This window comes from Grus americana, chromosome 15 (genome assembly GCF_028858705.1).
Source record: "Grus americana isolate bGruAme1 chromosome 15, bGruAme1.mat, whole genome shotgun sequence".
Lineage (NCBI taxonomy): Eukaryota > Metazoa > Chordata > Aves > Gruiformes > Gruidae > Grus > Grus americana.
The window spans coordinates 3,020,768-3,032,198 of NC_072866.1; the positions used below are offsets into that span (position 1 = coordinate 3,020,768).

The 11,431-nt window shown below is 59.0% G+C and overlaps 1 protein-coding gene and 1 long non-coding RNA gene across 2 annotated transcripts; both read right to left on the bottom strand.

Annotated features, from left to right (window-relative positions):
* Positions 1-2,920: 2,920 nt before the first annotated feature.
* LOC129213311 (uncharacterized) lies at positions 2,921-6,738 on the bottom strand. The gene is made up of 3 exons (XR_008579417.1): positions 5,059-6,738; positions 4,135-4,288; positions 2,921-3,803 (listed from the first exon to the last, which is right to left on the bottom strand). It is a non-coding gene; the product is annotated as an uncharacterized LOC129213311 (long non-coding RNA).
* Positions 6,739-8,193: 1,455 nt separating this feature from the next.
* On the bottom strand, positions 8,194-11,406 carry MRPL28 (mitochondrial ribosomal protein L28). Its single transcript, XM_054843104.1, has 5 exons — positions 10,974-11,406; positions 10,614-10,766; positions 10,134-10,268; positions 9,480-9,566; positions 8,194-8,598 (listed from the first exon to the last, which is right to left on the bottom strand). Exons 1-5 carry the CDS (start codon positions 11,259-11,261, stop codon positions 8,521-8,523), a joined length of 741 nt encoding a protein of 246 aa, XP_054699079.1. The 5' UTR covers positions 11,262-11,406; the 3' UTR covers positions 8,194-8,520.
* Between the last annotated feature and the right edge of the window lie 25 nt (positions 11,407-11,431).

Sequence of the window (11,431 nt, forward strand, 5' to 3'; positions counted from 1 at the left end):
CCAGCTGAGCCTCAAACAGCCCTACTTACCCGGCCCTGGAAAGGGCAGTTGGGAGCCCGGCAGATCATTTTCCTTTTCACATATTGCAGGGAGAGCCAGGAAGGGGCCAGCTGCTAACTCCGACAGCTGTACCAGCACGTTAGCAGAGATGCTCCTGCAAACAGGCTTTGTGGGCACCAAAGGCTTCCAGGGAAGCGGAGCAGCCCGGGGAAAGGGGCCGGCTGGTGCCCGGAGCAGCCGCTGCCGACGCAGCTGGTCCCGGTGCGGGGCCGGGCAAACAGCTCGTCGGGGGGCCGGGGCGAGCGAAGGGAGGCACCGAGGGCTGGGCTCTCACCACCCACGCTCGGCTCAACGGACGGCTCGGGGCGGCCGGGAAGGCTCGGCTTAAACAATCCCCCGGGCCAGCTGCACGCAGGGCACAGCCAGCCCCGATTCGGCCGAGCACTTTGGCACCCAGCTAACCGCGGGGCAGCGAGCAGGTCCACGCCACGCAGCCGCCCCAGGGACGGCGTTACAGCCCCGGCTTTAAATGCATTTGCTGCACGGTGGCCGGCTGCGCTTTGGGACCAGGAGCTGGCGTCCCTCAGGCTCTGCAAGGCGCAGGTGGGGTTTGGGACCCCGGGGACAGGAGCCTCGGCGCAGCCCGGGTGCTGCTCTCTGGCTGCGGGTGCCGGCACGCTCCGGTCCTGCCTGGGGTTGCTCTCCCACTTGCGCTTTCCCCATTTTAAAGGCAGCTTCTCTGTGAAGCGGTTTGGGGCTTGGCTGAGAGGAGATGGCTCCCTGTCAGCTGAAGACAAGCTGGTATTGCTCCAGGTACCTGCGGGTCGGGGGCCCATGCGGCCCCGCTCCCAGCGAAGGGACCCTTCTGCCTGCACTTCTGAAATAAGCATATTTAAGAAGGGAAACAACAGTTAGAGAGGGCTTTTGCAGCCGGAGAGAGGAGTGAGAAGATGTAAGAAACTCTGCAGACACCCAGGTCAGTGCAGATGGAGGGGCAGGAGGTGCTCCAGGCGCCGGAGCAGAGATCCCCCTGCAGCCCGTGGTGAAGGCCATGGTGAAGCAGGCTGTCCCCCTGCAGCCCATGGAGGAAGGATGAGGGGGTGTAGAGATTCCCCCTGCAGCCCATGGAGGAAGGATGAGGGGGTGTAGAGATTCCACCTGCAGCCCACGGAGGACCCCACGCCAGAGCAGGTGGAGGCACTCAAGGGAGGCTGTGACCCCACGGGAAGCCCACGCTGGAGCAAGCTCCTGGCCGGACCAGTGGACCCGTGAAGAGGGGAGCCCACGCCAGGGCAGGTTTGCTGGCAGGACTTGTGACCCCGTGGGGGACCCCACGCTGGAGCAGTTTGCTCCTGAAGGTCTGCACCCCGTGAGAGGGACTCCATGCTGGAGCAGGGGAACGATGAGAGGAGTCCTCCCCCTGAGGATGAAGAAGCAGCAGAAACACCGTGAGATGAACTGACCGTAACCCCCACTCCCCGTCCCCCTGTGCCGCTGAGGGGGGGAAGGTTGAAGCCGGGAGTGAAGTTGAGCCCGGGAAGATGGGAGGGGTGGGGGGAGGTGTTTTAAGAGTTGATTTTATTTTCTCATTCTTCTACTCTGTTTTGCTTGGTAATAAATTAGATTAATTCCCTCTCTCAGTTCAGTCTGTTTTGCTCGTGACGATAATCAGTGAGTGATCTCTCCCTGTCCTTATCTCGACCCACAAGCGTTTCGTTACACCTTGTCTCCCCTGTCCAGTGAAGGAGGGCAGTGATAGAGCAGCTCTGGGGGGCACCTGGCCCCCAGGCAGGGTCAACCCACCGCAAGGTGCCAAGGCTACGGAGCCATGCCGGCAGAGCTGCACTGCCCTCCCGAGCATCCTCCGGTGGTTCCCATGGTAACTCCCACAGGCTCCCGAGCCGGGTTTCAGCCGTACGCCATCACAGCTTTAACCACACGCCCCCACCACGCCAGCTCCCACGCCAGGGTCTCACCGCCCTCCATGCCAAGGGCTCTCCGCGCAGCCCGGCATTCCTCCAGCAGCTGGGAGAAGGGAGGTGATCAGGTTTGCTGGTGATACCTGCTTGATCAGGGCAAGAAGATGAAGGCTGGCTAGGAGGAGCTGCAAAAGCATCTTACAGGAGTGCCTGGAGGACTGAGCAGCAGGTAGGGCTCAGCCGTTATAAAGGGAGGAATCCAGCCTGACTGTACACCGGCGAGCTGTCCTCACAACAAGGAACAGCCTGCTTCTTACAGGGATGAATAATCCAGCCATAGCTACAAAACACCAGCACGGTCCTGGACGGCTCTGACCTCCGGGGTGAGGATGCAGCTCCACCGAACGCCTGCCGCATCCCTCGCACCGGCCCCGGGCTGCTTGGGACCCCGCGGTCAGCCAGCTGCCAGGGAGGCCGGCGTTGCACATCCCGGCCCGGGGAAGAGCTGTGCTGGTCCCTGCCCCGTCCGTGCCCGGAGCGCTGCCAGAGAAGCCTGCTTTGCAGCTGCTCCCTTTTCCCTAGCGTTTCCCATCCCGCAGGCTCCCTCCACCACCTTCGCCCCAGCTCGGGACGTGCATCCTTGGGGGCACGGGTCCTGCGAGGACCTTCTCCGAGCAGCTGCGTCCCCGTGTGCCAGGAGGCCCTGCGAGCAAAGCCCTGCTCCCGTCTCAGAAATGCCATTTTCTACGTGTGTCGGAGTGCTCTAACCGGCCTGAAACAGCACCATTTTCAGCGTTACCATGGCGATGGCTGCCTGGTAAATGCGTGCAGTGGAGATGCACGCAGACAGCAGAGTCCAGCCAGGCAGAGGTGCCCGCGGCCAGTGCCCAGCTGGCACGGCTGCCCCTCGCCCCCCTCAGCCCTTCCTCCCACAGCCGAGGAGCCCAGCCCAAGCCCGTGACGTGCAGCAGGAGCTGTGGACGGAGGTAGCTTCACATACCCACCCGTGCTCCGTGTGCCCAGCACCCCGGGTCCAGCATCCCCAGTCCAGCTCAGCCCATGGCTGTAGGAGAGGTTGTGGCAGGGACACGTCAGGAGTCGACGCTTTGGGCAATTAATGCATTTGCCTATGTAGATTTTATGAGGTTTTTTTCTTACGACTCCTTACCGCAACAGCTAAGCTCCCCCTCAGAGCTGCCCGTGTCCCACTCCAGCCAGGACCCCGCGCCTGGCCCCAGGCTGCTCTGACCTGGCTGCCCCGAGCCGCGCGTCCTGCCCGCAGCAGAGCCCCAGGCTGGGGAGCAGGGAACCGTCAGGCCACCCGGTTTGCTGTGACATGACCGGCCAGGTCATCTCCTGCCCCATCCCCTGCAGGGCTGGGGCAGCTGGCCGGGACCAGCAGGACTGGGAAACCCAGCAGTCACTCATGGAGAGCTGCCAGGGCCTTCTGCTGGGCACAGCCACCTGGTGCCCAACGCCAGCCACCCCAGGGCACCCCCAGGGACGCTCACGCAGAGCCAGGCTGTTGTCCCCTGCTCCGCTGGGCTCCTAGTGATCCAGGATGGTGATCCCACCAGCCCTGCCCGCAGCCACTTCTCCTGGAGATGATGGCTTGGTGCATGAGATATTTCCTTGGGTGGATGAGAGAAGAGGGAGGACAGCACATGGCCGCAGAAGGAGCTTCAGGCAGGATGGTGACTGTTCATACCCTGGAGGAGGGGACGGACCAGAGGTATTAGACTCCCTCTCCTCCTGCCCAGACAGGGCTCTTCCCCTCCAGCCAGCACTTTGTAGCTGGTCGTCTTCAGTTCATTACTCATCTCCCCTCCTCTAGCTGATGGCGGTCTTGCACGGAGCTTCACAAGGTGGAGTAGCTACTAGAAACTGCGTCACAGAAAAAGTGAGGTTGGGAGGACCTCTGGAGGTCTCCAGTCCAACCTCCGGCTCTGAGCCCGGCTGGCTGCAAAGCCAGAGCAGGTCGCTCAGGACCTAGCCCTGTCCTTTTGAAAACCTCCAAGGACAGAGGTGCCACCATTTCTCCAGACCCTGTCCCATGGCTGCACACCCTCCCAGGGAAGAAGTTTTTCCTTACATCCAACCAACGTTTCCCATGTCACTACCCACGGCCTCCTCCCTTTCCTGTGTCCCTCTGAGACAAGCCAGGCTCCGTCTTGCTCCCCAAAATCCAGAATGACTTGTCACCAACGTCACTCACCGGCAGAGCCACGAGGATGTTTGTTGCCGTGTCCCCATCGCCTCTAAACACCACGAAGCAAATCCCAAGCGGAGAGCAAGGCTGTGGGGGTGAGCGCAGCACGTATCTGCCAGCCGCCAGAGCCCGAGTCCAGCTTCCGGGTAGAAACCGAGTCCTGTTGATTTGAAAGCAAACGTAATGGCGATATTTGAAAAGCGTTTGCTGGAATTGCCCAAGTGAGTTTCCAAATCTCTTCTCGATAAAAGTAGGACGGCGATGAGTTTCAGGCTAAGGTTTGACCTGCGCTGACGTCGGGTTCGCGATGATTCACGGTGCTCCTAAAAACCTTTGCAATGGCTACTCCAACGTGAGAGCCTCAAAGCCACGAGGGAAAAACGCAGGCTCGCCTTTGAGAGCGGCATGAAAGGCAGGGACACGCTGCTCGGGCTAGCGCTCCCAAAACATTACTCACGGTTTGACTACAGAGGGGTCTGCTGGGAATTTACAAGTGAAAAATACTGCGTAATTCATGAATTCAGATAGAGAAGAAAATAAGTTTGTTGACAAACACTGCCTTAATCACAAGCTGGTTTTTGGATCAGCGACTGCAGCTTGCTGGGAGCCACGAGTGACACAAAATTCAAACATTGCCTCAAGGTATCAGCTAACACTGACTGGGGAATTCAGAGCCGCAAAGTCAGTACACGTGTCCTGCTATTGCTGAACGGCAGAATCAGTCCAGCCATCCCAGCCGAGGCTTTCCCAGTTTGGGTTCCTTCCCCAATTAACCTTTTGCTCTGCTTTATTATTTTGCAGCGTTGGGTTTGGGGCTGAATGAATACCAAGCTCCCCCCACGTGGGCCCAAATTTCATGTTTCAAGGGACACTTTCATATTCGCAGCAGGCTTGCTGGGACTTTTAAGGAGAATGGCGTATTTTTCTTACCTGAGGAATGAATTAAGCAGGAATCTCTCAGTCCTGGATTGACCTTCTAGCTTCCCGGCGCCGGTGGCTGATAGCTGCACGCGTGCGTCTCCCAGCCCGCTGTTCGCATTCGGTGGCTTTGCCCACCAACACCTGGAAAACCACCAAGGCTGGAGGTGTCCCTCCCCACCGACGGTTGCAGCAGCCTCTGGGGGAAGGTTTTCCTCCTCTCCGACCCGAACCTGCTCCTTTCTGGCCATGTCCACTCCTCATTTCATCTGCCACAGCCAACCCCCTTCCCTATTTGAACCATGAACAGACAAAACCCCCCGGCACGGGGGTCACCCCTCGCCAAGCCGCACTGCTTCGGGGGGGTGATGGACGGCTTCGCACCTCCCCTTGGACCGCCTGGCCCTGGGGACACCGGGAAGGGCTGTCACCACGAGACATGCCTGCAGCAGGCAGCTGCAACTCGGCAGGGCGGCTTGCGGGAGCTCACGGCTTTGCGGTCCGTGGGGAACCCTGGCACGCTCCAAGCCCTTCCCTTGTTTGTGCTTACGGACGTGCTGCCGAGCCGCGCTCATCTGCGGTGGCCGAGGAAACTTGAGTGAAAGCCTCGGGCAGAGTGCTACGGCTGGGTTTGGATGACTAGCCCTGTTTTCCTGCCCCGTCAGAAGTCCTCCCAGCACTGGCTGCAGTCCCTGCGCAGGAAAATAAAACAACCAAGTGATTCTGCGGCCAAGATGCCAGCTAGCAGCCGTCTTGCCTAGGAAGTGCATCAACAGCTTGGCACAAACCTTGGCCTGCCAGTTTGCCTTGGGATTTTTCCTTTCATTGCTCTCTTGCCAAGATCATTTTTCACCGTTCCCCGTTCTGAGCAGTCTCCGCTGCTGCCCCAGCCTTATCTCAAGCTGCCAAATTCAAGGTGACCCTGAGCAGGGCTCTCTGGCAGTTTGTCGGCGCCTGTCACGTCCTTGCAAGCTGCCGGGTCTCTGCTCCCAGCCTGCGTGTTGGTATTTGCTGTGTACGCTGCAGCGGTGCTTAGGATCCTCGTGGTGGTTGGCATTAGACGTGCATGAATAGCCCTGAGCTATTCCTTCACCTCTTCAAGGCAACCTGGCCGGGGATATCGCAGCCCAAACTGCCCTGAATGCTGCACCGGGGCTCCCTCCCCACCTCGAGACGTTTGCTACCCTGCCTAGCAGAAGGGCAAGCCAGCCCTGCACGCTTGCAACTTTTGCTTTCTCTGAAGCTGCAGCACCGCTGGTCCGCAAGCGGAGTTTCCAGCTTCCCTCAAGTCAGCAGAGTGTCTCCAGGAGAGTACGTGCCTGGGGGGGGTGAGAGAACGGAGGGCTCCGACTCACAAGTCAGGATTAACTGTATCCCCAAAAGCTTCCCCGTAGAGAAGGTCCTGCGGCTCCTAATGCACTCGCATCGCCCCCAACGGGACAGGAGCTCTCCCCCAGGTCTGGCCGAAAGCTCCCGCTCCCCGTCCTCACCCAACAAACCTTCCCGAGGCAGCGGATCCTGCGGAACGGGCGCGCGCAACGAACAGCGCTGAAGAACAGAGTCAGTCTCAAGGACAGGCGACACCAGCAGTGTGGCTGGGGAGGACGTACAGCCAAAGCTCTCCCCAGGAGATACAGCCCCACACGACCGGAAGATAATTGCCCACTCGGCCATCCCAAACAGCCCCCTCACCACCCAGGAGCCGTGAGGCACTTGGGGACCCCCACGGGGCTGAGTGGGGTCCGGGCAGGCGCCGGCCACGCTCTGCCGCAGCTGCACGGGGCCCGAGAGGCCAAACCCGCACCGACACGTTCCAGTAAAGCTACGGGGGGGGCCAGGACAGAGCCGCAGTCTGGAGCTTTGCTCAGAGCCGCATTAAAATGCATGAGCTGTGCTAGCCCTAATGATGAGCAGAGCTGTCAAACAAGGAGCTTGTCCCAGCTAATTATCTCTAACGAGGGCAGAGTGTCAGGGTCCCCAAGGAGCTGGGCAGCAGCTTCCCGCTCAGCTCAGTTGCAGAAGAGGGAGAAGATAAGCAAATGTCATTGTGCTGGCCTAGCTACAAAATCATTAATTAGGCAAATGTGACCTTCTGTGCCAGTTTGCTCTTGAGAACCTGGACTCGCCAGAGCAGAGACACACATGCGGGCTGGGAACACCCAGCTTCTGCCACCCAACCTGTCCCCTGCAGCGCTGAGCCTCCGTGCAGAGGCAGCACAGCCCCGGTCTGGCAGCCCCTGACCAACCAGCCCTACCAGTCAGGGGCTGCACAGCAGCGCCATGCTCACCTGGGGGCTCAAATACCCCTTGCCAAGGCTCCCACCTATTCCCTGGCCCAAAAAGCAGCAGAGAAGTCCGATCTTGACAGAACATCACCATTTAGATTGCGTTCACCTCGCCCCCAGCCACCTAGCACAGCCCTGCAGAGGCTCTGTGCCTACCCAGCGACCACCTCCGCAGCACTTCTCCCCAAAATCTTTAAGGCACTGAGAATTTCTGCTCCCCTGTGGTCCTACTCTGTTCCAGTGCAGAGGGGACCAGCCACACGCTGCTCCACAAGCCCAGTTTCTCTCTCCTCACGGGTCCTGTGGCTCAGAGACAGTACACTTGCCCTTACGTGCTAGAGAGGGGGAGCATGTCTCATCCCAAGACGTGGTTAAGGTGAAGTCTCTTCTGAGGGCGACAATCCAGATATGGCTCACACAAGGTCCATCCTGCAAGCTCTGCACTTGTCCCTCACCTCAGCGCTGAAGGGAAAGGGAGAAGAGGCTGATTTTCCTCCAGCCAGAAACCCACCACAGGACCACGAGGCTTACAGACGCCACACAGTGCTCTTCACTAGCACGTAATTACGGCAAGCGCTCTTCAGTCCCTCGTTGCCAGGCAGGGGCAAAGGTTTGAACACCTGCTTCAACTGCATTTTTACAAAATAAAAGGTTTAACAGTCGCTAAGTTCAAACAGAAACAGCGCTGGAACCCAACGGGTTAGCTAGCGACTGCCCCACCTGCTGGCAGGCCCCGCTGCAGGCAGGGGCTGCAGGTCACGCTTTTGGGGCACAATCGTCCCTGCTCCAGGAGGCATTTATCTAAGCTACACCACCACCGTGTTTGGCAGTCCCTGCTATAATACACCGATGAGCAACAAGCGTCAGAGAAAAGTTTACTGATATTCTCAAAATGCATGTTTTATATCACGATCAAGCTCTCAACAGCAGCCAACTACTTGTACAGGCAGAAGAACCACGTTAAGTCAGTCTTACGAGAACGCTTTCAGGGCCACAGGAGAGAAATTCTTTCCTCAGCCCACAGGAACGGCTCGTCACTGAATTTAGGCTGTCATTAGACTTCAATAACTGCAACGTGCTCCTGGGCACGCTCTTCATGTGGGCCCTTCCACACAAGCGTGGTTCAGACTCGCTGAACGCCATAGCTTGATCTGCAGCAGGGGTTTTGCTCCAAAGGTTTTTTTTCCTTCTACTGCTTCTGCAGCACCTGTTCCTTCAGCTGGTTGACGAGCTCTTCAGCATACACCTTAAAGAGTGGGACAGGGTCCTGAAACAAAGCAGAGGATAAATCACTGAAAAGGAGCGACTCTGAGCAGCAGGAAGGGGTGAAGTGTAACGGGGAGCCTGGGGAGCTGCAGGAGTGCTAACAGTTAAACCCAGAGGAAGGAGCGACTGTTTTTTTTTTTTTTCAGTGGCTGAACAAGACAACCTGCTCTGCTGCTCCTCCAGACACTGCTGCTGCTCAGCTCTGCCACCTTGCCTCAAAGATGACAGGCACTCACGTGGGACATTCAGCAGCTCTCCCAGTTCTGCTTGCCAATGAGAATCATCCCTAGCTCCCAGGGATCCCTTTCCTTCCAAAAACGCTTCCCTCCTCCTCGCCTTGCCCTCAGTCAGAGCTGTACCGAAGCACGTTGGGTGACCGTACCCCCACGGGGTTCAGGGCCCAGCACCGCCTCACGCAGTCAGTGCTCCTGACCTTTCCATTCCTGCTGCAGCCACAACAGGAGCCAACAGGTCTGGGGGAAATGTCACCAAGAGACCCCACCACCTCAGGAGCCCTTTTGCCCCAGCAGCTCTCTGGTGCACCCTCCTCTGCATATCACTTCCAACAAGCGAGCTGCGGTCACCGACTCTGTGACTCTCAAGCTCTGAGCTTGTATCCGTGTGTCCCAAGGCACAAGAAACACAGCAGAAGACAATCAAAGGCAAAGATGTTCATGCAACAGGGTGGGAGTTATAAACCATCCCCCTAAATCTCTCTTCCTCTGACCGGGGGATCTGGTTTTACAACGTGCTTTAACTCAGCCTCATGTTTTGGGCACCCAAATTTAACTGGGCTCATGTGGCTGCCTCAGAAGATCAGCTGGATGTGCAGCCTGGTGCGGCTATGACACCTCAGTGCTAAGCGCTGCCTCAGGAACTCACCTTTTTTTCTAGGAGCCTCTGTTTTTCTATTGCTTCTTCTAAACTCAGGCCAACCCATTCAGCTTCCTCTTCTGGGATCACGAATTCCTGTGATAAAAGAAGCAGATGGTACAGTCTTTCCAGGTGACCAGGATGCAAATTCTCTCTATGCTCAGCTCACAAAAACACGTGATCCAGCAGGAATGTTACTACAGACAAATCTTAAAACACCATTCCCTCATTTCTGGCAACCAAGGTCCACTTCCATTCTCTCCTTTTCCCTTAGCGAGGGTCCCGCTTCCTCCGATCAGTCGCGTCCGCTGCTGTGCCTCTCCCGTGTGCAGTTCTGGGGCTGTTTCTCAGCACAACTCCACAGACCGGGGATGCTGGTGGTGTTTCTATGCCGGCAACCATCACCAGCTGCACAAAACCAAACTGCACACAGGCAGTCTGGGCTCCTCGCTGCAGCGCCAGTACAAATTCTCGCTGCTGTCGGCAGCGCCAGCTCCTACCAGCGCTTGTTGCAGACCTTCACCGACCTCGATCAAAGCAAAACCACAGGCTTTTGCCTTCGTAAACGATCAGTACAGAAATTAGTAGCCCACAGAGAGACAAGAATAACCTGACAAACATCACTGCAGACACCAGGGCAGGAACTGCAGGTCAGGCACCCACCTTGTACTTATTATAGATTGCCTCTCTCCTGGCTGGATCATCGGGATGCAGTTTGGGATCCCGCCGTGCAAGTCGCAGCAGCATCGTTCGCTTCAAATCCATCCCGAGCTTCGAGCACATATCGGCTTTTGGAGTCTGGAGAAAAAAAGTCTGATGTTAAACTGCACTGAGAGACCAGCTGCTAGAGAGCACGCAGGTCTATCAGCACGTGGATGACACGGGCAGTTTATCCGCACACTGTAAAGGCTCTCAGAACATGCATTATGAAAGGGCAAAAATCCCTTGGATTTGTTCTGGAGCTAATTTGATCACGGTTCTGGTATTTAATACCGAGGGCTGCAATCAAGGGGGTATTAAAGGTTGGAAACTAATGCAGTAACAGCAGCAGATGCCTGCGAGCCCCCGAGCGAGGGCAGCGCGGGCGCAGACCTGCCTCGCCGAGGCCGCTGCACAGGGAGTCCTGCCAGTGCAGGGCCTCACCTTGAGGATGTAGAAGTCAAAGCCGTAGGCCTCGTCGATGAGGTCCAGCGTCCGCATGGTGACGGTGATGGTCAGCGTGGCGTCGAGGATCTCGCTGTAGAACTGCCGGTCGAAGAGCTGCGGCTTCCAGGTCTTGGGCAGCCTGGTGGAGAGCTGGGCAGAGACCGGCGGTCAGGGCCCGGGACGCTGCCTTTTCCCCGGGGGTGCTGCTGCCCGCTGAAACGGGCCGAGGCTGCGCCGGGGGCCGGCTGGGCCGCCCGCAGGGGGAAGGCGGAGGCCGCTGCCAGCAGGCCCCGGTCGCCTGGCCCCGGCACCGCTGGGCCCCGCCGGCCCGGGGTAAGGAAAGGCCGGACCGCTCACCTTGTCGTTGCGCGCATATCGGAAGCCGCGGATCCAGCCCTCGCCGCCCCAGAGCCCCTCGTGTGCAGCGGGCGGCAGGTACACCGGCACCGGCACGTCCTGCACGCGCTCCCGCTCCCCGGTCCGTGGGTTCCGTCGGTAGCGCACACCCAGCGGCCGCCAATGCACGGGCGTGGGAGGCGTGTCGTCCTGCAGCGCCGCCAGGTAGTGCTCCGGCAGCCGCGCACAGATGCCCTCCCGCAGCCGCAGAGCCGGCCACAGCCGCGGCGCGTACCGGTGCAGCGGCATCACCCCGCCGCCAGCGCTCGCTTCCGCTCCCGCTCCCAGCGGCCACCGCGGCCGGAGCCGCTTCTCATTGGCTGGCGCGGCAGGGCCGGCAGGGCCGACAACGGCGGCCGGCAGGGGCCGCGCCGCGCCCGCGTTTCGCCCGCCCGTTTCCTTGCCCCATCGGCAACAAC

Bases quoted from the DNA above. Each gene is read 5' to 3' on its own strand.
- MRPL28 (XM_054843104.1), bottom strand. From the start codon at position 11,261: ATGCCGCTGCACCGGTACGCGCCGCGGCTGTGGCCGGCTCTGCGGCTG. The intron at 10,767-10,973 runs GTGAGCGGTCCG...GTCTCTGCCCAG, and splicing joins GATATGCGCGCAACGACAAG to CTCTCCACCAGGCTGCCCAA. The intron at 8,599-9,479 runs GTGAGTTCCTGA...GCTTTGTTTCAG, and splicing joins AGAGGCTCCTAGAAAAAAAG to GACCCTGTCCCACTCTTTAA.